This window comes from Solanum pennellii, chromosome 9, assembly GCF_001406875.1.
Source record: "Solanum pennellii chromosome 9, SPENNV200".
In the NCBI taxonomy this organism is placed as follows: Eukaryota; Viridiplantae; Streptophyta; class Magnoliopsida; order Solanales; family Solanaceae; genus Solanum; species Solanum pennellii.
The window spans coordinates 81509458-81532909 of NC_028645.1; the positions used below are offsets into that span (position 1 = coordinate 81509458).

The 23452-nt window shown below is 34.0% G+C and overlaps 2 protein-coding genes across 3 annotated transcripts; both read right to left on the reverse strand.

The window, feature by feature from the left end:
• Positions 1–623: 623 nt before the first annotated feature.
• On the reverse strand, positions 624–15940 carry LOC107031347. 2 transcript variants are annotated; one of them, XM_027911864.1, is made up of 12 exons: positions 15775–15940; positions 13623–14095; positions 10355–10474; positions 8633–9924; positions 8423–8560; positions 6766–6837; positions 5644–5685; positions 5452–5541; positions 4060–4167; positions 3875–3967; positions 1944–2023; positions 624–1848 (listed from the first exon to the last, which is right to left on the reverse strand). In XM_027911864.1, the coding sequence occupies exons 2-12, from the start codon at positions 14017–14019 to the stop codon at positions 939–941; spliced, it is 3342 nt and encodes a 1113-aa protein (XP_027767665.1). In that variant the 5' UTR covers positions 14020–14095; positions 15775–15940; the 3' UTR covers positions 624–938. The 2 variants fall into 2 exon arrangements, with proteins under 2 accessions (XP_027767665.1, XP_015088158.2); XM_015232672.2 differs by having other exon boundaries at positions 13623–14168.
• Positions 15941–16850: 910 nt separating this feature from the next.
• LOC107029378 (cyanate hydratase) lies at positions 16851–21819 on the reverse strand. The gene is made up of 4 exons (XM_015230778.2): positions 21386–21819; positions 19752–19823; positions 18599–18707; positions 16851–17130 (listed from the first exon to the last, which is right to left on the reverse strand). Exons 1-4 carry the CDS (start codon positions 21649–21651, stop codon positions 17089–17091), a joined length of 489 nt encoding a protein of 162 aa, XP_015086264.1. The 5' UTR covers positions 21652–21819; the 3' UTR covers positions 16851–17088.
• Between the last annotated feature and the right edge of the window lie 1633 nt (positions 21820–23452).

A 23452-nucleotide genomic window follows, 5' to 3' on the forward strand; every position in this document is an offset into this window, starting at 1 on the left:
GCGTATGTTGCAAAAATACAAATACTAAGACGGATGTGTTATCATATACTACTCGTTGAAAATGGATTTGAAATTTATGAAAGAAATACTATTATTCTTATTGTTATTATATATTTAACTTATTTTTTACTTTGATATAATGATATAAAACGATTTAAATAAAAGAATAAATATTTAAATAACAAACTCGAACTTATTTGGAAGTAATATGTTATCATAGTTATGCTTTAATCTTATTTGCATTACTTATGTTATCTAAGTTTATGCTTTAATCTTATTTCCATTACTTACTCACGTGGAAGTCTAATATCACAAACCAAACAAAGAGAGTATTAAGACTATACCAAAATCAAATCCTTATAATATTAAAAGTTTTCGCCCTCTTCAGGTCCCACTTATGATAAACCAAACGAAGAGACCAAAATCAAATCATTATAATATTGAACGTCTCTACTATCTTCAAATCCTACTAATGAAATCACACTATGTTATAAAAGTCTTTATCTCTCCAACCAAACAACCCCTAAAATCTGTTATCCCATCAACTTTCCAACTGAGTCAGTGACCAACATCATCTAGAACTACAAGCACAAGACATTAAGGCAAAATAATAAGAAGGCAAATCAGTAGAAGATTTCAAGAAGCCATAAGATTGTGCTCCTATATATTGTAAGTAGTAGGTAAACTGTTGCAACTTAAAAACAAAGTTTTAAGTTTTTAGATGACATAATACAATGGCTCATTCCTTCATCCCATTCTACATCTGGGAGAAAACATGTATTCCGCTTCAAATCGGACTAACAAAAGGGTTAACACCAAGGCATCTCAATAATGGTAAAAATTGCAAACAAACATTCAGTTAAGCATCGCGAAATCCTATGTTAACGTCGTTCAAGTTTAGGGAAATCTGCATAAGGTATTGAATGGGCCAAAAGAAATTAGTTTTGTTTAGCAAACTTTGTCTGATAGAGATCAAGGGGAACATACTCCACAGTCACTGTCCGGTCATCAAACAGTCGTCCATGTAGACAATGAGCAGCCATGCATGCAGCTTCTGCTCTTCTAAACTCCACAAGTACACAGCCCGGATCGAACACTTCAGTAATAGGAATTTCTTCCTTTTTCTCAAGTTCCTCTGGAGCATCCAACTCTTCTTTCGATGAGAATTCCGGTTCAGAAGGTCTATCGTCTACATTTCCATTGTCTTCCTCTGACTTAATTGCTTCCTTAACTGGTGAGTCATTGTTTATCTCAAGATGCTCCAGTGGACTGGGATTAGCATTTTCATCTTTCCTTTCTGAAACCATACCAGTACGGGTAACCTCGAGATTTTCTTGGAAGATTGTCTCTTGAGCAGAGACACTACTGTCATCTGGTAGAGGGTCAGAGCTGTCGTCTTTTATTAGCTCCTCAGAAGGTCTATCATCGGAATGACTGCCACCAGCCAAAACATCGTCATCCCCAGCCTTTTGAGAATCACCTTGTGAAGATTCTGATATATGTGTTTTACTATCAGCACATCTTTCAGCTTCCTCATCACTATTGGTTTCCATGGGTTCATCACTGTTGGGGAAGTATGGCCTACCAACTTCTAACTCATGATCATCACTGTTGGGGATGTGTGACCCACCAACTTCCAACTCATGATGATCACTGTTGGGGAAGTGTGGCCCACCAACTTCCAACTCGTGATCATCACTCCTAGTGATCGGATCATTTCTGTCACACTCTTCCCCAAAATCCATATTGCTATCGTTCAACGTAGAACTAGTATCCATAGCAGCAGGATCAGATGTGAGAGAACATTGACTTTGCTTTACAACATTAATTGATTTAACAGCGCCAAACCTACAGATCAAAAGAAAACCTTCCAGATCAGTAAATAATTGACAAGGAGAAAAAAAAAACAATGACATTAAGAAATGCGACTTTTCATAAATGACCTGGCACACTCCAATCTGATGTCTTCCAGTAATTCTTCAAGTTCTGCTTCAGACAAAAAACTGAGTACATTTGCATCCACCTGGACAGGACACGATGATTAGAGGAAAGACTTTAGTAACCCCTTGGTAATTTTTTTGCAACATCCAAGAAATATAACCCCAATAACAGAGTTTTTAACAAAGAACACCTCCAAAATATACCTCAAAGGTCAACTACATCCTTAATATAATGCTAAATAGAGTGTATTAGTAATGCTTGCATTAGCAATGCATGTATTAGTTATGCTTGCATTAGTAATACATAGATTATTTTTATGCATTGTTTGATTTGATGCATAAAAAGATAGCATGCATTGCATAAAAAAAATTAATTTACAAAGATACCCTCCACTATTATGGTAGAAAAGATATAAAAAAGGTTTTGAGGAACAATTGGGTCTTCAATCATGCTAATGCATGCATTAAAACCATTGCATTGCTAATACCTAGAAATCCATGGCATTAGCAATACACACCTTAATACACACAGAGTGTATAACTAATGCTTGCATTAGTTATACATAGGTTGAAAAAGAGTATCAAACAAGGTACTAGTAATACACAAGGCTAATGCATGCATTATTTTTCCTAATGCACGCTACCAAATGACCCCCTTAGTTAACAAGTTCAGTTCAAAGGTAGTTTTCATGTCTAAAACTAACAGTGAAGCCAAGCATACACATATACTAGTGACGAAAAAAGAAACAAAATTGAGAAAGAAAAAGTGGTCATGATCCCATAGTCTTCTTCTTCTGCAAATTAGGCGTCCCACCAAGCATTATTTTTCTCTATACCCAGTGAAATTCTTCAAGAGTTTGCACGTACTGGGTATTCTTCAGTGTTGGCTTGCTGCAAGTGTACTCCCTAAGTATTATATTGCATTTCTTGGTGGGTTTGGTTTTAACCTAGCCCAAGTTTATTGATTTCACAGGTTATAAACCAAATCAGTCACGGGGAAAAAGAAGACCAAACCAGGTAAAGATGTCTTTGTTTTAATATTTCAAAAGTTGTCCAATTCCTCATAACAAAAAGAAAATTTCTAGTATCTTGAGGAAGAAACTTTAAAAGAGTACAGAATAATAGGAAACAAACTATTGAACTCTATAGATAAAGTGCAGTGCCTCTCTTTGCATTCGAGTGCCTGGTTATCTTCAAAAATACACTCCCTTTGTTAAATAACGAAGTTCAGAGAATATACAAAGCAGGTTTTTGCCTAATTCTAAATTCCGAGCCAACACTTTTTATATTTTTATTTGTTTTTCACCCAAAACAGAACCTCTTAAACAAGCCTTAATATTGATTTGGAAGGATGATCAAAGATAAGAAAAGTTGAACATGGAGTTGAAAAAAACAACGGATTTGCATATAGGCAACCGACCGACGTATACAAACTAAAAAAATAAGCAACTAAAAAAGCTAGTGGGTTGACGAATCCAAAGCAACTTGGGGACGAAACAACAATGTGTTTCATAAATCCAAGCTTCTTGACTTTTTTTTGGGTCACGTGTAATGCGTTTGCTTGGCTTTTCACTGTTAGTTTAGACAAAACACTAACTTTGCACTAAACGTGTTTACTTTATGATGCATTAAGGATGTTGCTTGTTAATCAATGTCATATTAAGGATGTACTTGACCTTTGGGCCATAATCCAAGGATTTTTATCATTAAAAACTCTAGAAAACAACAATGCATCAGACCCAAGCAAGTTGGGTTCAACTATCTGAATATTATAAAAGTTTAAGCTCCTCTAGTACAATATTATAAAGTAGAATTTCTCTAGCACTAGAGATTCTCTACAATTTCTACTAGCATCTACATTTTTTACTGGCATAACAATCAGAATATTTACTTGATGAAAATGAACTTGACGTCACAAAATAATGAATACATACCACATTTTTCAGCTTTAGAACTTCAGTGTGCTTCTCCAACAGTGGCTTTGCATGCTGCGGAATCCGGTATAAAGGTGTATTTTCATCTTTGTCCTGAGTATTATGTGTATCTTTTGGTCAAACTCAAAGATTAAAAATGTACCTAAAGCCAAAGTAATCTGGATAAGAGGACTTGAGATAAGTACCAGTAAAGCAGTATCTGGGACAGCCCGAACAACAGTCAACACTTTCCCACCCAACTTCATACCATTAAGACCAGCGCAAGCTTTAAGAGTAACTGAATGGTCAACATACTGAAATGGTTGAAATAATTACTTTAAGATCAATAAAAGACGCAAGAGGAACTTGAACTTGAAGAAGACTTGAGAGTTCAGCACTTGATTCATGGAGAAATACAAGGGACGGAGAGGCTCATTATGTAACAAACAAAGGTATCTAGCTGATAAGTTTACTGTTGAAGCGATAGTGTCGCATAATCCAAAGCATGGTAATAAAATATTATAAAAGGAATACTCTACCTGCGAAGAAAATTAAGTCAAGCATATGTAAAACTTGTGTGTGGCAAGCTACTTTTGGCACTAAAGAGTTCCACTGGAGAATTGACACAATCACCAGTACAAACAGGGTTATTTATTCTCACCTATTAAAAGGGATGAAGAGGGCTTGCGAAAGGAAGCATATTAAAGAGTCTGAAGGCTAGAAAATCTAATATGAATAGTTAAGAGCTCCTCTTCCTTCTGATTTATTTCCATCTGAAAGATGATATCTTTTTGGTATTGGCTCACATTGATAGAATTGATGTGGAAGCTCACATATGGATCTGAAGCAGTATTGGTTGTTCTAGAGCAATTGTTTGACAAATGTGTAGAGTTTTGGCATGTCTTTCTAAAAAGAAAACGTTTACTTGTCCTACCTTAGAGAAGCAAAGTAGCAGAATGAGAAGAGAAAATTTACAACACAAAAAGAGTTCAAAGAGGATAGAAAGCCGCTGCCTGAAAAAAATGATAATAGTGCCCTTTTAAGGTATATTTTATTATTAAAATAAAGATAAAAGTTTTGTCAATACATAGTAGCAAGAAGGTGCATGATACATCCCCTTTCTAAGCCAAGCACACAACCACATCGTCTATCAAGCCAACAGGTACGAAGTCATAAACAATCTTTCCTTGGACAATTTCTACAATGATTTGCATACATGTCTATGATTCAACTTTATCTCTCCCATGCTCTTTACATGCTTAAAGTGGTAAATCAATTTGTTTGGCGCGACGGACCAACTCTGTTTTAAACATGTAAAAATAAATACTTTTTCTTCATTCACCCTTCAACCCAGAAAAGATTGTTGAAGAGGAAAATGATTTAACTTCTAGTAAAACGACAATTTGCTCATTTTTTCTACACTTGGTACTTCCAGTAATTCACTAGAATGAAAAATAATCTTAGCCAGCAAAATACAATATGTTTAAGACTGTTTGTTGCATAAAAGCTACCTTTGAACCAGAAGGAAAGTGCATTTCTGTAAAGAAAAGGATGCTTCATTTAATATGAGAAAGGTATATACTATAATCCAAGAGTACCTCAAGAAATGCACAAGGTTCATTGAGATCTGAATTCATCCTGAAATGGTAAGCTTTCAAAGGTCCAAAGGCTTTAGCAATCTCCATAAGCTGAAATAGCATCAGGTAAGATCAAAATCACAAGAGAGTGTGATATTCCATTGTTCCTTCTTTTTAATTAAGGAAAGGTTTCAAGACATTTTTCAGTCTTACCATCTCTGATGAAATAGTTCTTGAAATTCCACCAACAAAAATCTGCAAGACATATTAAACAAAAGTGTTATGTAAGGGGAAAGGGAACCACAGAACAGACTTGAAATATATGGGAAACATTATATAGAAGCATTCGATGACAAACAGACAACAAGTGAAATACTGTATGACCAGATTCCAAAGAATTCCTTGTGGAAGCCAAATTAAAAAAAAAAACATATTCTGAAGGTCACAAATGTGACTCGTCAGGGAGTTAAGGCAACACCAACAAAGAAGAAAAGCAATTCAAATGTGACGTCCTCACAATCCCACAGGTTCAAATGAGGAATTCTGTATCTCATCTTAACAGTGAGGGAACATTCATACATCAACATCTAAAGAAAATCGAAAACATACATCATAATCCGTAATCTCACTGTCCAACATATAATTGACCTACATGAATTCATGCATTGCAGTAGCGTAGAGCAGCTGTTGATGAGTTTACTCGACAGATGGAACATTGCTTTCTGTGTATACGAGTACATACATAAAAGTGCAGCACACAGAAGAAATTATAGGTCTCAATTCTCAAATATGTTGTCCTATTTCAATCAGATCAAGTGTTGATATTAGTTATTACGCCAAGCTGCTGCCATATTTACATCTTTTTCATACTACATTTTAAAATCATCTTGAGAAACTGTTTCTTATTTATGCTACAAAAAAAAATGCAAACAAAAGAAAACACAATTAAGGTTATTAGCTCCCCTCAAAAGTACTCCCATTCCTTTCTCAAACTAAAAGCTAAAATACACGTAACATTTTAAAATACCTAAGAAGTTCTTCTACAACTATAATAAACAGAGCTCAAACTCTTGAACGTAAATTCTAAATATTCAGTAAAGCAACTTTTCAACTTTTAAGAAGTCCTGCTAAATCTGATTAGACTGAACTAACTGAAACGGACAAGACAGGTACTTCTAGCAAGAATAAATAGGAGATTTGTACTTTATCACAAGAAGTAAAGATTGATGGATATTGCAAGTACAAGACAACACATACGAGTGACTGTTGCGTCCAGTTCTGACAGGCAGGACTGAAGGTCAATCTCAAATCATTTGTGTTGTTTCAGATGCATACCTTATAAGAAGAATCCTCTACAGTGTCATCTATCCTATCAGCAGCAGCGACTGACTTCTGAGGAACACCAGTCTGCACGAAAATAGCAACTGTCTGAAAACCTGCTACATGAATAATGACCACAGTATACCTCAGAAACTGAATACAAGAGCAGAATAAATCACAGTTTCAACATAAAGAGGTAGCACCACCTTCCTACGACTTAAATACACATTTTAATGCATTGTCAAATTGTAGAAAATACAGAGCAACAAATGTTCTACATTAACGAAACTCCCCTACCATAATGTCCATACTTTACTATTTTACTTCATTTGATATAATTCAACTATATTCTCCCTCCATATATGCAGTGAAATCCACCATCCTCATTAGCAAGCACCATCGTCATCCTCCAACATCCAATTAAACAGATGATCAAGTGAGTTAGCATCCTTTGTGCTGAGATATGAGCTAAAGGGTATTGAGGGTACTATAAGAGAAGATCATAAGGACTTCATATCAATACATCCTAAACATAGGATATACCAAAATCTCGGTGCCTATATTGTTGCTAACAACAACTAAGTGACTCTATGAAATTTGTATCAAGTCAGAGGTTATCTTCCACACTGAACAGTCCTTCAAGCATTGCGGACAAGTCCAACCTCTCCATGCATCCTACTCATTGACTACATAAAGATCTTGACTTCTATTTCTGATAAAGATGGACAGCTTGATTTTTACCTGCAAGAACACATTTTACTGGGGACTTCTGTTTGTTGCCTGTCTATTTAATCTTTAATCATAGGTCAAGAATGGATTTAGAGTAATCTGTATTAAGGGGGAAAGAGCAGCTAAGACAGTCATACTTAGCATCCCTTCCACAACAAAAGACAAAATTCATACAACAATCAAACTCCAAAAGGCATATAAAGAACGGAAGGGAAGGCAGAAGAAAATCAGATTCATTTTAACTAAGAACACAATCTTTTTAACCCACGACAATCCTTATTTGTACCCACACTTAGACCTGCTCATTAAGATGATAAAATAAGCACACGACTCATTTCACATGAAGGGGTGCTTGGGTTTAAAATGTGTATCGTTTTTCACATCCTCGTATGAAGATTACAATCGAAAGAAAAGACATTGTTTCCTCCCTTTATCTAAGGGTTTTCAAGAAATTTAGTAACCATCACCAAACTTTCTTCAGCAATGTCTATATCAGTGGACACCAGAATTTACTGATTGTTACATATAATGATGAATACCGGAATTTACTCATTGTTACATATAATGATCAATAAGAATTGGAAACAAAACTTCAATTCAAGCCCCTTTTAACACAAAACTGACAACCAAATCTTAACTCAAACCTCTTTGACCCAATTCAATTTTGGCCCTAGTGGTATCCAGTACTTCTCTTTTTGGTATCACTTTGAACCTGCACAGATTTTAACCCAACTACCCAAACGATAATGAGGACACTTCTTAACCGACACTGAAATTTAGATAAACTGCATATTGCATAACTATAACATGTTACATAAGTTAATATGCAAAATACCATCAACTTCTCACACATGTAATACAATAGCAGTAAGAGAAAAGCAAAAAAAGTTCAGTCTGAAAGATAAGCACAATCTACAAAGAGTCTCATAGTTATAATTCTTACAGCCACTTCCACGAAGTCTTTTGGGCGTCTGATTTTAAGAATAGAACCAGAGAAAGATCTTCCATCAAAAGATAGTGCAGCAGAAGCATCTTCGGGTGTTAAAAATTCTAAAAGAGCTTGACACTTCTCCTTGTGTATCTGCAGTGTAGAAACAGTAAGCAACAGAAATCTCCATCCTGCTTAGAACAAGAATAGAAGAAGAGAACATACCATACAGCTGATACATGGTTGGGTTCCTTGAATGCGATTAACTCCTGAAGACATCAAGAAATTATTAATCCAGTCCAGAATCTCTTTCTCAGAGGCAGAGTTTGGCAAGTTCTCTACATAAAGCCTTCTCATAGGTCGTGTGGCTTGTGTCAGCTGGACGGAATCAATTGCATGTACAGATGACGTTAAGTAATTATATGAAACACCGGCGGCCATTGTTGTGTATGAACTAGCAGGAATCATGCTAGAGAACTGGTGTGTATTTGGTATTACAGGCTGCATTGAAGACTTAACACTAGAAGGAACAGAACCAGTAACACTGATACCACCTGATGCAGGTGGTAGATCCCACCAAGCAGCTTTTCGTTCTGGAGAGCGGTTAGTTGGGGGAGGAGTTTTAGCAGCAGCCTCTGATTTCCTCTTTCTTGGTGAATAACCACCAAGACCACTTGTAGATCCTTCATGGCGGTTGGAATGGCTATCTGAACCATTGCTGGATATCTTTTTATCCAGATCATAATGTGATCTTCCAGATTTATCTTTGGAAGAATGAGAGGAAAACTCACCACGCTCTCTGAAATCATGATCTGAATGCTTACGTCCTCTCGGTGAACCAGAACGAGACCTTCTACCCCGATCTCTATCATTCTCTCGACTTCTTGACCTTCTTCTCTTTGGTCTTTCTTCCTCTAGATGAGCCCGAGAAGCTTCCACTCTTCCAGTAATTTCAGAAACTTTCACTGAACTGTGTTTTTTATCGGCGTTCTTCTCTCTATTTCTCTCCTCATCATCACTTTTCCTTCTAACTGATTCAGACTTTTCTTTAGTTCTGTCAGCATAACTATCTCTCCGCCCGTGATTTCTTAAATGCCTTTTCTCAGCCTCATTCAGAAGAGCACCGTTTCTCTCCTCTTCATCACTTCGGTGCTTCCTTCTACCTGATTCAGACTTTTCTTTAGTTCTGTCAGCATAACTATCAATCCGTCCATGATTTCTTGAATGCCTTCTATCAGCCTCATTCAGAAGAGCATCATTTCTCTCCTCATCATCATTTTGGTGCTTCCTTCTTCTTGATTCAGACTTTTCTTTGGTTCTGTCAGCATAACTATCTATCCGTCCATGATTTCTTGAATGCCTTTTCTCAGCCTCATTCAGAAGAGAATCATTTGACATTTCCATATCTTTCCTCTTCCTGTATGACTGTCTCTCATCCTTATCAGGAATTTTGTCTTTTCTTCCCTCTCTGTGTCTACCATCAGTCTTGTCTGCTGATTTCTCCTTCCGGGTCAAATCTCTTGNTTTAATTATTTAAAATAATTTTAAACCCACCCATTTTAACTGAACCCGCCCCACTTGACCCAATTTAAAAAAATAACCTTATTCCTCCCATTTTCACAATTTTCATGACTCCATTGTCTTCTTCTTCTTCATGAAGAAAATGTCAGCCTCATTCAGAAGAGCATCATTTCTCTCCTCATCATCATTTTGATGCTTCCTTCTTCTTGATTCAGGCTTTTCTTTGTTCTGTCAGTATAATTATCTATCCGTCCATGATTTCTTGAATGCCTTTTCTCAGCCTCATTCAGAAGAGAATCATTTGACATTTCCATATCTTTCCTCTTCCTGTATGACTGACTCTCATCCTTATTAGGAATTTTGTCTTTTCTTCCCTCTCTGTGTCTACCATCAGTCTTGTCGCCGATTTCTCCTTCCGGGTCAAATCTCTTGAATGTCTTCTACCAGTTTCATTTCCAGAATCATCAATAAGATCCTGATCTTTTCTTCTCATGACAGGACAATCTTTATCAGTGTTGCTACCCGCTAGTCTCTTATTGCTTACATCTTTATTCACTGACGTCTTCAATTTGATTTCAGATTCTCTACTTTCATGTGTTTATCCCTAGCATATTTATCAGCCATCATATTAGCCTCCGTTGGATTTGGCCCTAACTTCCTAGAATTCTCTGAATTATGCCTGGAAACAATAGGTAATGATTCATAGCGATGTCGCTCAGGTTCCAAACGATCAGTGGTTTTCTTAGGTCTGTCTTCTTTATGTGATATATCGTCAACTCCTATGAAATTGTTCTTAATGTCCCTTTCCTTCGCTTTACTTTTCCTTCTAAGCATAATTTCATCAAAGCTGAGAGGTCTTGTCCTAGCTGATGTACCATCACTGCTGTCACCCTTTGATGAATTATGTACGAGATTGAAGTTCTTCGGGGGGAAGAAATCGAAGAAGAAGCTGACATTTTCTTCATGAAGAAGAAGAAGAAGACAATGGAGTCATGGAAATTGTGAAAATGGGAGGAATAAGGTTTTAGGATATTTTAATTAGATGGGTTATTTTTTTAAATTGGGTCAAGTGGGGCGGGTTTAGTTAAAATGGGTGGGTAATGGGTGGGTTTGAAATTATTTTAAATAATTAAATTACAACCAATGGTTGAATGCCAGTAATTAAAAATTATTATTTAATTATTTTTAATTTTGGTCCGTTAATGAAGGGGTAAATTTGGACCAAAGGTGGATGTGAAGGGTATTTGGGGGCCAATAGGTGGATGGGGGGTAATTGTGTACCATTATCAATACTTCGAGGGTGTTTTAGGTCCTTTTCCGTTTTTATTAAAAAATTCGACTTTGTTAATTTGGAAAATTGATTTCTCTTAAATTCATAAGATTAATTGATTTTTTCGAACGTAGTCTCATCTTTTCTTTTTTTTTTTTATATATTTTTCGTAAAACAATGACGAGGCATGAGGCAAGATGTTTTAATTATCACGGTGTAGCGTAAGCCCCATGAATATTGTAATTTTAATTTATGATTTAGTAAAATAATATAATAACACAAAATTATAAAAATATATCAATAGTTTTGAAATAATTCACGAAACTCGTAGAAAATAAAACTTCTACAAATATATCTTAACTTTCAAATTATAAAAAAAATTATTATTTCTAAAAATATGTAACTATAATACTATGCAATTTATCTCCCTAGAAGATGTACTAATCAATAAAAGTTATGGTTGTTCATGGTTAAGATAAAAATTAATTCAAACTGTAAAATTAAACCAAACAGATTTAATTTGAATTTTGGTTTAGATTGTTAAGAACCGATAGTATTTGGTTTGGTTATGGTTTTTTTCGGAAAAAATCGTAGAAATAATCGAACCAAACCAAACAACTTATATTCATAAATTTTATTATTATCATGCATAATATTTATATTCATAAATAATTTTAAAGATTTTATATTTCAACAAAGTTTATTTATGAAAAAAAAATGTTCATGGTGAGAAACATTGAACATTTTTCTTATTGGTTTCATGTATATGAGTGTATATCAAAATTCTATGTAGGACTGAAAATGTCAGTCTCTTCCTTCTAATGGATAAATAGTGAATTTGATATTTTATTTAGTGAATTCAATGATCGAAAGTTCTTTAATGACATTTATTCTAACTATTTTTTTGTTGAAATGGATGGTTGTCACCTTTTTCACGTTTTGAATGAATTGTTTGTTTTATTTTTATGTATGGTTAATAACCGAACCAAATCAAACCAAAACAAAAAAAAAACCAAACCGGTAAATAAACATTATATTTGATTTGGTTTGATTTTGATAATTTTAAAACCAATTAAAGTGGCTTGATTTTGATTTTGACCAATAATCGACCCAAACCAACTTGTGAACACCCCTAGTAATTGGTATTACTATAAAAATAGAACTCTGTATGATGTGATACATTTATGTTTTTTGAATGCTATATGCATTTAGGGGTGTACAAAATCGAATAAAAAATCGAACCGAAAATCAAGCCCATATATTTTTAGTATTTTACACATTATTTTATATTATTTTCATATTTGAGATTTCGTAGACTGTAATTTGTAGTCATCTACATTAGCATTCATACATAATATATAGTTAAATTTTTTTGTATGTTCATATTTATTAGTTTCAAATTTTGCTTATAGGACTATTAATGCACAAGCGAACACAGATTCAAATTTGGGTTTGATAGAAAAAAATGAAAAAAAAAACACATAGCAAAGGAAGAATAAAAAGAGAACCAGAGAAGAAAGTTGCAAAATTGTATCTATACCAAAATAATTATATATGTAAATGGAGAAAGTATGGATATGAAGGCCACCTGGTTTAGCAACAAAGGTAAACATATAATGTCACAAAATGTATATGTGATGCTCTTTCCGTTTTAAAAAAATGATTTTATTTATTTATTAGTCTGTTTCAAAAAGAATGACCCTTTCTCTTTTTTGGAAATACTTTAACTTTAACTTTTCTCGTGACATATTTAAGATCACAAGTTCAAAGGACATTTTGGTACATTTAATATAATTTTAATTTAGAACCACAAGATTAAATAACATTTTTTCTTTTCTTAAACTCCGTTTCAAGTCAAACTTGGTCATTCTTTTTTAAATAGAGTGGGTAATATATATATATATATATATGTTATAGGTATAACGAGAGTTGTGGCTCGGAAATAGTCACATCTAGCTCAAACACACAAGCATCATGTTCTTTTAATTTGATTTGATGCACACCAATAAAAGCTCGTTAATTTACAATGATGATACTCTTGATTTGACAATTCAGTCTTCTGGAGACAACAATGAAATGATAGTAACAGCAAAGTGTTGATCTAATTTGAAATGAAATAAAACGATAGTCAAGTCTAGGGGTGTGCATTCTATTTTTCAATTTGATTTTATACTATTTGATTTGAGTTTTTGGTTAAGTTTTGAAGAAGTGTAACCCAATCCGAACCAAATAAATTTGGTTTGCTTTGATTTTTTCTTTTTGGTTGGATTTTTTTTGATTTGGTTAATCGATTTTGTCAATAATTAGAAACATAACAAAGTTATATTTGCAATTTAAACAAAAATTATGTATCTCTCTCTCTTTCTTTATATATATATACATACATATATATATATATATATATATTTCTCTTATTGCTTACATCTTTATTCACTGACGTCTTCAATTTGATTTCAGATTCTCTACTTTCCCTGTGTTTATCCCTAGCATATTTATCAGCCATCATATTAGCCTCCGTTGGATTTGGCCCTAACTTCCTAGAATTCTCTGAATTATGCCTGGAAACACTAGGTAATGATTCATAGCGATGTCGCTCAGGTTCCAAACGATTAGTGGTTTTCTTAGGCCTGTCTTCTTTATGTGATACATCGTCAACTCCTATAAAATTGTTCTTAATGTCCCCTTCCTCTGCTTTACTTTTCCTTCTAAGCATAATTTCATCAAAGCTGAGAGGTCTTGTCCTAGCTGATGTACCATCGCTGCTGTCACCCTTTGATGAATTATGTTTACCATTCTTATCTTTTTGTCGACTGGATCCCATAATACTAACCTCCAAGAAGCTATCAATCTTTCAATCAACTCCTCAGCATATGAGACACAGAAGGATATGTAACCACCTGACTAGATGCAGTAGTCAGAGACTCATGATCATGCATCCAATCGAAACATATTCAAAGGACGAAAAAATAGCTGCACGCAAGGAAAACATATTCATCATACCTTCTAGGTAATTACCCATGCATCTAGTTGTAAGAAACAGTAGAGTCATGGGTGCTCATTTTTTTTACAGTAAAGTTGTTAGACAAGAAGGGCTTCTTTCTTGAAGCTTACTAATATTTCAATAGTTTAGTTAGTAAATGAAATACGAAAAATACAAAAGTGAAAAACAATAAAGAAAATATTAGTAAACAGCAGTGAAAAGGTAAAAAAAGAAGAGTAAAAATGTAAATAAAAGCTTCAGTTTGCTTTTCCCAATCAAAAAGATATGTTGTTTAACAAGATTCAAACTCTCTCTACAGGGCATCAGCATACTCAAACTTCAGCTTCAGCCAAAGCACCCAGCAGACCTTTAAGTTTATGGATGCTCGCGAATAGGTTACAATCAATTTTCCAATATTTTCTATATACATATGCAAAGAGAAAACAAATCTGAAAGAAACGTTAGGTCACAATAAATGCTTAGTTTTCTTTTTCGACAACCAATAAATGCTTAGTGGTAACCAGTACACCTAGACTAAACATGTAAGCATCCAGGTGTCCTGCTTTTACCTTAGGTTATCCGTTATAGTGTCATTCAACTTTCAACATATCCAACTTATGTTTATTTATAAGAATGTGTTCTGACATATTCTAGTTTCTTTTTCTTTTTTTTGAAACTGAATTCTAGTTCTTTTTATGGTACACTACTTTTAACCTCTTGTAATTGGCATCTCTTTAAAGCCAAACAACATCCCATTCAGATAACAATCCTCAAAGCAGAAACTCTGATTTTTTATTTTCCGTACTTGAACCATAATCTTTATGAAAAAGATGGAAGCTTTCAGAAATGAAGAAAATTTTCTCTTCTTTTTCTTTTTCCAGGAGTTCAGAAGGTCGAGTGCAATGTTGAGAGCCTGAGCTTGCAAGAACTGCACATACTTCAGAAAAATACCAAGACATCCAGAAGCTAATATCTCAAATATAATCACCACTCTGAGCAATGAACTATGTGTTACTTCATTCACAAGACGACCTAGCATAAATGAGTAACTAAGTAACCAATCTACCCAAGCAAAGAATTGAGCTACTGCACCATTTTAACATATCCTTAGTCATTCCCTCCTAAACAAAACTCCGCCTACGTGCACATTGCTAATGCCAACACCCAATGAAACACAGAGGTGATACCTAGCTCAAACCAAGATAATTTACAATGAATCTCAAAATATTCCCACCTTAACATACATTTTTAAAAATCCACAAATTTCACTCACAACTATACAATTCTGCAAAGTAACACAGCCAATTCGATCTTATATAAAAATCCTCACCAGTGAATTTTTTTTTAAAAAAAAATCAAATGTCAAATGAAATATAAAATTGCAAAATGATAAACCTTTATAGGGAAATTCCAATCGTTTATACCAAAGAAATAAAAAAAAAACTTTTATCTAACTTAACGCAAATGAAATTATTTATTCAAAATGTACAATGAGAAATTTATCGGCATATGAGTAATGAGCAACGTACAATAACAGAGAGGGCTAATTTTAAGTAGATAAAGCAGCTAAAAGTATTGAGCAAGAAGTTAGCTTACTGGAGATACGAACGGACGGTGTGCTAACTCGCCGGAGAATCGCCGGAAAAGTATGGAAAAAAACCGATAAAAGTGGTTCCGGGGATTATCGATTGGGTTGAATGTCAGTGTAAAAAGCGTAGGAAGAAGAAAAACCTAGACATGCTAAGATATTATGCATATTTATGTTTCCAATTATACCCCTATAATCACTTTTAATTTATTTTTTTTTGGAAAAAATGACAAATATAGTCCGAACTATCGTAAATGATATGCGCATACCCTTTGTCATACTTTAGGGATATTGGTGTCTAAGCCGTCTAAAAACTATAACATATATACTCTTTATACTAACGGACATACACGTGTTATAATTTTACTCATTGACCTGATATCTGATCGATGGATTAGATTGTGTCATGTGTCCCTAAATAATCTTCCGTTAGACCGAAGGGCATATATGCTCTAGTTTTTGGACGACAGGGGCACCAATGTCCCTAAAGTATAACAAAGGGTATGTGCATACCATTTTACTATAGTTCGGAGGTATATTTATCCTTTTTCCCTATTTTTTAATACAATTAAGCAAATTAAAAGGAATTAATTTTTTTTACATATATATTTTACTATTATTATTAATCAAGATTTATATTTCACTAATATGGATAACTATGATAAGATTTATTAGATTATAGTGTAATTAAAATAAACCGCTCATTTGTTTATGTATTTGTTGAGATTAGAAATTTTCTCGTGATTATTGTTTCAATTTCGTTTTTTCGATTTTTTTAGACCTACGTAAATGAGTAAAGAGAAGTAAAATTGATTGTTCATCCATCAAACACATACCTACCAACAACATATCCACTAAAATCTCAGAAAATAGAGATGAGGTCGAGAAAAGGTAGGATATACGTAGATCTTATCCTTACTAGAGAAGTTGTTTCCGAAGGATAGAAAGTAAAATAACGACAAAAAGATAGCAAGATAAACAAAGGAATCGAAGTAATAGGTAGTAGAAAAGAAAATGAATAAGATACTATCGAGGCAAGACTACTAAATAAAGAGAAGAGGAGAAGAGGAGACTATATTATATATACCTGTTGAACATATATATATTGGCAACTGAAGAACATACTTATACATTATCAAATCTTGGCAACTCAAACATACATATACAAATACAAATACCATATTGAAACTCGACTAATGAGTGAGTATTATTGAACCAGTCTGAAACATAGATGAGTGAAAAAAGAAGACAAGTACATAATCAGACTTTATTGGCGAAAAAAGAGCAACTGTTTGCAACAGAACTGCTTATAGTAACTATGCTTATTCCTTTCGCATCAACCTTGACACCATATGCTCAGTTTTCTGCCAAAAGAAGAGAAGGCATTAGCAAATTGGTATCACTCACTGTGCTATAGAACAAAGCTATGGGATTCAAGCAAAAGAGTCGATATGACTGTTTTAAGCAGTGACTTAGCGTTACTTCGTAACCTTAGCCTCCCTTTCTTTATAGTTTTCTAGTTCAACTAAGTGACTTCGTAACCTCAACCTACTTTTTTGCTTACTGTAGCATAGGCCTTCGCCACTTCAAACGGGCGCTTCGCCCCTCTTTTTTTTTGAATTCGAAAGAGCGGGGTCTTACTTATTCAGGGGGGATGAAAGACAAATAAAGGGATCAGGGGGCTTTATGATCGGAGAAAGAGAAGGGGGCAATCTTGGACCCTCTTGGCTGCGCTGTGGCGCTTAAAGTCTTATTGCCTATATCTTATCTTAAGACGAGGTCGCCACCCCGCCTGCTTTAGTCTCAAATAGGGCGCAAATTGAGGTGAACAGACTGGACCACACCAATAACATCTTTCTAGCCGCCTAAAGGAAGTATTCAAAGATAAGATAAGGCTATGCATACAAAATCTGTTCATATGATCCCAAAGCCATACATTGTAAATCCCACAGCTAAAGATAACAGAAAACGGTTTATTTCTGGTTCTGTTGGGAAATATATCCCGGCAGATGCACAGGAACCACCATCTAGCCCATTTACAAACCAAGGACATGTGTCCTAGCTCAAGAACTCGGAAGTTCAGATCTTGTCTTATTTTCCTGATCAGTTCAACTTTAGTTAAAAATCACAGTTCACAGACATGGTTATAGACGTATTAATAATTGATTCTATAAGCACAAAGGCATTAACGCGCCTTAACTATCACATTTATAAGGCCCACACAGTTGCTTAAACAGATCATCCCTTCAGTCTTGCAATATTTTACACCACACACCTTGCTTTTGTATGAAAGTTGAGTTCAACCACGAAGTTTTTAACAGTTATTTTGCAAGATAAGTTGATAGGAAATTTATTTCGTCTTTGTTACATTTCATTGATGATATCTGATTTATGTAAACATATATGATATCGAGTAAGTACCATCTTGCATTTTACAATATGAACCGGTTCAAACTTTAGAAAAGCTCAGATAGGATATGAAATGCTAAAACTAGGAGAAAAGATGTGAAAGGAAGTATTTTATTTGACTGATTGTTGGAGCAACGAGCTCTTTGATTACTTAACTAAAATAAAAATACAAGACACTCAGAGTTGAAATCATGCATCAGTTTGCTTAGCTCATACAGAATATGCACGAGGATACGGAAGCTTTTAATATCAGACCTTACAAATCAAAAATCAGAAACCTCTATTTTGTTGCACCTCGCGGGTGGGGAGTGCATGTGGAGAAGGATAGGAGATTGTGACAAAGACCTAGTGGTCAGTCATCTTCATGGACAATAATTTGGAAAACAAACTTTACAATTATGAAATGTAAAAATGGAAACTAACCTGTTCAGTGTGTGGCAGATACTTCCCATCAAAAGTCAAGACAACACGATCCTTTCCATCCACACCTTTGATTTTATCAACTGAGCAGAAAAAGTCTATAGCTGACATGCTAAACATAGAGTCGAAAGTTAAAATCTGACATATCATCTCAGTACAAGTACATGTGCAGGAAGCCAAGTGAAAAACAACTAACAGTAACATAAACTTGCATGAAACACTCACATATAAACTTGCATGACTCATAATATCCTCTGCTCTTTCTTTATTTTTTTTTAGAAAATAAATATGTGAAGACTCCTCTGCTCTTTTTTTTTTAGTTTTTATAGATCCGAAGGTGGTGGTGCCAGCCTATAATGATCTGTATAGTGTACATAACATGTGTGCGAGAGGTTGTGTGATTCACCAGACAAGAGAAGATAGAATCACAGGATTATAATAGGATAATGAATGAGACTCTAAGTCACTAAGTGCATCGGGTTGATGATTAACAAAGACAGTGGACGAGCCGGAAAAAAACTTTACACTTGACTATCACTTACCTGTGAAATTGTAGTTAGAATTTTCTTTTCCCACTGTTTATCCATTAAAAAAATCGGGAAGAGGGTAATCGGGATGAGATGGGATTAGAGAGCTTGGATTTGCGAACGAGAAAGCACAACAGACGAGTGAGTGCTAGAAGGCAGGTAATATGGCTTAATCCTAAGGAATACCAATATCATTCCTAAATTCCCTTAGCAAAAAGCACTAAACAAACAACCGATAATGAAGAAGGGGTTATAATCCCCCTGTTATCTATAGATCATTTATACAGTGATCGAACAACACTACAGCATAGTGGCTTGTTGACTCTAAACACACTGTGCATGCTCTAGTTCATCTTCAAAAGACTTCTTAGGAATCATGCTTGCAACAAACCAGAGATAAGCTTATGCAAGTCAGAGTAGTTAACCATCAGAGGCAATTCATTAAGGTTCACAAGATCCGGAACTCCTGAAGTTTGAAGGCAGAGAGCATTTCCAGAGTACGAATCTAAGTTCTAAACACATGCAGAGACCCACATACAAGAAAAGATTATACCTATCACCACAATATTACTTTGAATCAATAAAATAAGGACAAGTATTTAATATGTATGCTAAGTGGAGTAACTTACATGCCATCACCAAATTCTTCGTTAACAATTTCCTTGATACTCTCACCAAAGTGCATGACAGCCTCATTCAATCTGTTGAAAGAACACAAATAATCAAATTAAGTATGAAATACAACAACATAAAGCTTTACGAAAAGCTTTGCCCAATAGATCTGGCTTACAGCTTCACAACTTAAGCACTACTATATGCTATTACCTAAATAATGTAAGGATTTCACAGGAACAGTAAAATGGTAAGCTAGAAGCTCTTCCACATTATGTTCCTTTTGTGTTTTCTTGTGCCCTGGTATCTACGCTAACAACACTTTAATGTGATTCTGGTGAAGGCATATTAGGGTTTAAAGACAGTGGGTACACCCTGAGTCTCCAAAATTGTTGCCGCACCCATGTCCAATCCTCCAAAAATGCACTACTTTTGAAGAATCCGACACGCACCCAATGACATTTTTGAAGAGTCCGAGCAACATAGGGTACATCAATTAACATATATGGTTATATTATATACTAATCTTTTTTAAGTTTCTTTGTACATTCTAAGAGAAGATGTATAGTGCGGGCACAAAATTTCGAGTGCACATGCACCATTGCTTATATTTTCAATCCGCTTCTGGCTACTGGACATGTAAATGTTATACAAGAATGTTTTACTTTCTTACTAGGAGCACAACTTTCCTCCAGTGTCTACATAAGAATTTTCAATTTCCTGAATCCCGCATCTTCCTCTAGTTATATCAACTACCGCAAACTACAGCAAGATCAAAGATTTTCAGAAAATGAACATTCAAGACACAATGAAGTGGACCACTGTACAGAATGGTTTGTCGAATCAAGTTAATAGGAATTTCCAATATTTTGAACCCCAGTCTAGTTGTATCAACTACCATACACCACAACAAGATCAAAACTTTTCAGCAACAAAAGCAAAAATTCTAGAAAAGGATCAAGTGTTCACCTCTAGAATCAAGATATCAAGAATTTCCAGTTTTTCCAATTGCACATCTTTTTCTAGCTCTATCAACTACTACCATACACCATAAAGATCAAATTTTTATATAAAAAATCAAAAAATGGGTGAAGTGGTCATCTATAAATACTGGGGTCTTGAATCAACTCCTATTCCACTATCCACATCTTTCTCTAGCTCTATCAACTACCAAACACCATAAAGATCAAATCTTTACATAATAAATAAATATATAAACCAAAAAGATAAGTGAAATACTCACCTATAAAATAGTGAGTCTTGAATCAACTTAACAAAAATCTCCAATTTTTCCTATTCCACTATCCACATCTTGTCGAAGAGACACATTGGATAATAAAGGATGAGTACTTCCCTTACCAACTAAGTTAGACACAAGATTCATTTCTTTACATGATATCACAGCACGACTTATACCAATTGTTCACTAAATGTCTAGCCTGGGCGTAACGGGGATGTTGAAACGTACCACATCCAATAAAAAAGGATGGATAGTCTCCCCTCGCAAGTTAGCTTTTCGGGTTGAGCTAGACCCTAAGATTCATTCTTTTTTCACACATCTTTCTCTAGCCCTATCAACTACCATACACCATAAAGATCAAATCTTTACATTAAAAAAATCAAAAATCAAGAAATGGGTAAAGTGGGTCACCTGTAAACAGTTGGGTCTTGAATCAAGTTCGGGTCATAAGACCTCAAAGGTGCCTCCATCATTTGATGAATTTGTTGATCAGATAAAAGAGGAAGTGCAGCCTTCAGCTTTGGTGCAGTTTCAGGTTTAAGCTGAGCTTGACGTCTTAACAACTGAGCAACATAGACATTTGTGAGACCAGTTTCTTCAGCTATTTGACTAAATGTCTTGCCAGATTTTTGTTTCACTGACATAAGAGATGCCACCATGTTTGCTTTGTTCTCCATTACTGCTTTTGCTTACTGCAAAGAAGAAGAAGAGTGATTTTGGATATATATAGTAAGAGAAGATGATTGTATTTTTGCTTTTTTAGGGACCCAATTATCCACTTTGACAAGTCCAATTTGGTTAGAAATTTTGAATGGAAGAAGAAGAAGAAGAAGGGGTGCTAATTTTGAGTTTTGCCTCTTTGACTGCTAATTGGATATTTAGTAGATATTAAAAAATTATAAAAAAGTGAAATAAAATAATTTGGCTATTTCAATTGAAGTAGCTTTTGAGCGGGTCAAATCATGATATATTAACGTGAAATCGAAATTTTTTATTTCCGATTCACTATTTAATCATAATAAACTGACATATTTTGATATGTGCATTGAAGAAAATCAGACAAGCCTATGAATAGGTGTCTATACACTCTATTTCTTGCTTTTTGTCACTATGAATTTATGTTTTTGCAAGCATGAAGAAGTGTTTGGTACGTGAGATAATAATCATATATTATTATAAGCATGAAGCTCAAAACTTAAAAGTTGAATTACTATTTTACCCCTCTAATAAATTAAAACTTTTATAATCTTCTTATTCTCATTTCCTAATCTTGACCTTTCAAATTTCTAACACAAATGTAAATAAAATAAAAATGAGTAATTATTCCTTATAGACAAGAAATTAAAGTAGATTCATGTATCTTTAAAATTAAATTTCATCTCTATTTTTTTTATATTTATTTTAACAAAGTAGATTCATGTATCTTTAAAATAAAATTTCATCTCTATCTTTTTTATATTTATTTTAACAATAATTCATGTGACTTTTCATGTTTCCAAAATTTTGTTCTATAAATTTAACTTTTTCAAGAAAAACTTTTATTTACCACTCCTACAATTCTTGTGTGTAGGAACTCTAAACATGTGAAATAATGTCACAATTTGAGGTGAAAGTTGTGAGATTCCCTTCTGCAGTCACGAGAATAGACAAGAATTCAATTACTGAAGCATCGGAACTTGATGTGTTAGTTCTATACTTATTTGTAGTAAGAATTATAATAAGACTTTTTTGTGTCTCTTCATATAGTTGAATTCTTGTTTTATTAGCAAGTTGCTCTAAATTCATATTTGTATTTTGTATGCTCAAATGTTCAGTTTCACTATGGAGACAAAAATAAAATGAAATGCCTAATTATCTTGCTCATCTGTATCTTTTCTTTTTTTTTTTTTTTGCTTCGTACTTATAATTTTACATATACATTAATTTTCATCTTTAAGAATGAATGTGATAAAATAGGATGTTTACTCTTTTCTTTTCTTTTTATGGAAAAAAAAAAGGTGAAACATATAATATTAGATTAATGGTGGATAAGTTATGTATGAAGAGAAAATTAAATTTTAGATAAAAATAGTAGTTATTCATAAATATTCTGATTTTCAAAATATAAATAATAAGACTTTTTACATCATAGTTTTAAATATTTATAGTTAACTAATTAGTTTAAAGTGTTTGTGGATAAAAATTTAATACAATACTTTAAACATAATTATCAGGAGATTCAAAAGGCAAAGTAAAAAAGTTGAAAGGTTTTGTTTTCCTTTCACTCAAAGTTAATCTTACACTATTTCTTCTAACATTATTCTACCAATAAAACGGAACTATCGAGAAATTTAATTTAGATAGTTGCTATTTTTCCTTTTTGCTTTCTAAACTTATTTTTGAATTATAAACGAAGTTTATTTTATTAATTTTTCATATTATTATTTCGATGTATTCACTAGCAGGGCAGAAAATTGGAGTGTCACAATTAGTAGTTAA

Bases quoted from the DNA above. Each gene is read 5' to 3' on its own strand.
- LOC107031347 (XM_027911864.1), bottom strand. From the start codon at position 14,019: ATGGGATCCAGTCGACAAAAAGATAAGAATGGTAAACATAATTCATCA. The intron at 5,542-5,643 runs GTAAGACTGAAA...ATGCTATTTCAG, and splicing joins GAACTATTTCATCAGAGATG to CTTATGGAGATTGCTAAAGC. The intron at 2,024-3,874 runs GTATGTATTCAT...TGTCCTGTCCAG, and splicing joins TTCTAAAGCTGAAAAATGTG to GTGGATGCAAATGTACTCAG.
- LOC107029378 (XM_015230778.2), bottom strand. From the start codon at position 21,651: ATGGAGAACAAAGCAAACATGGTGGCATCTCTTATGTCAGTGAAACAA. The intron at 19,824-21,385 runs GTGACCCACTTT...TTCTTTCAACAG, and splicing joins CAAGACCCAACTGTTTACAG to ATTGAATGAGGCTGTCATGC. The intron at 18,708-19,751 runs GTAAGTTACTCC...CTCTATGTTTAG, and splicing joins GAAGAATTTGGTGATGGCAT to CATGTCAGCTATAGACTTTT.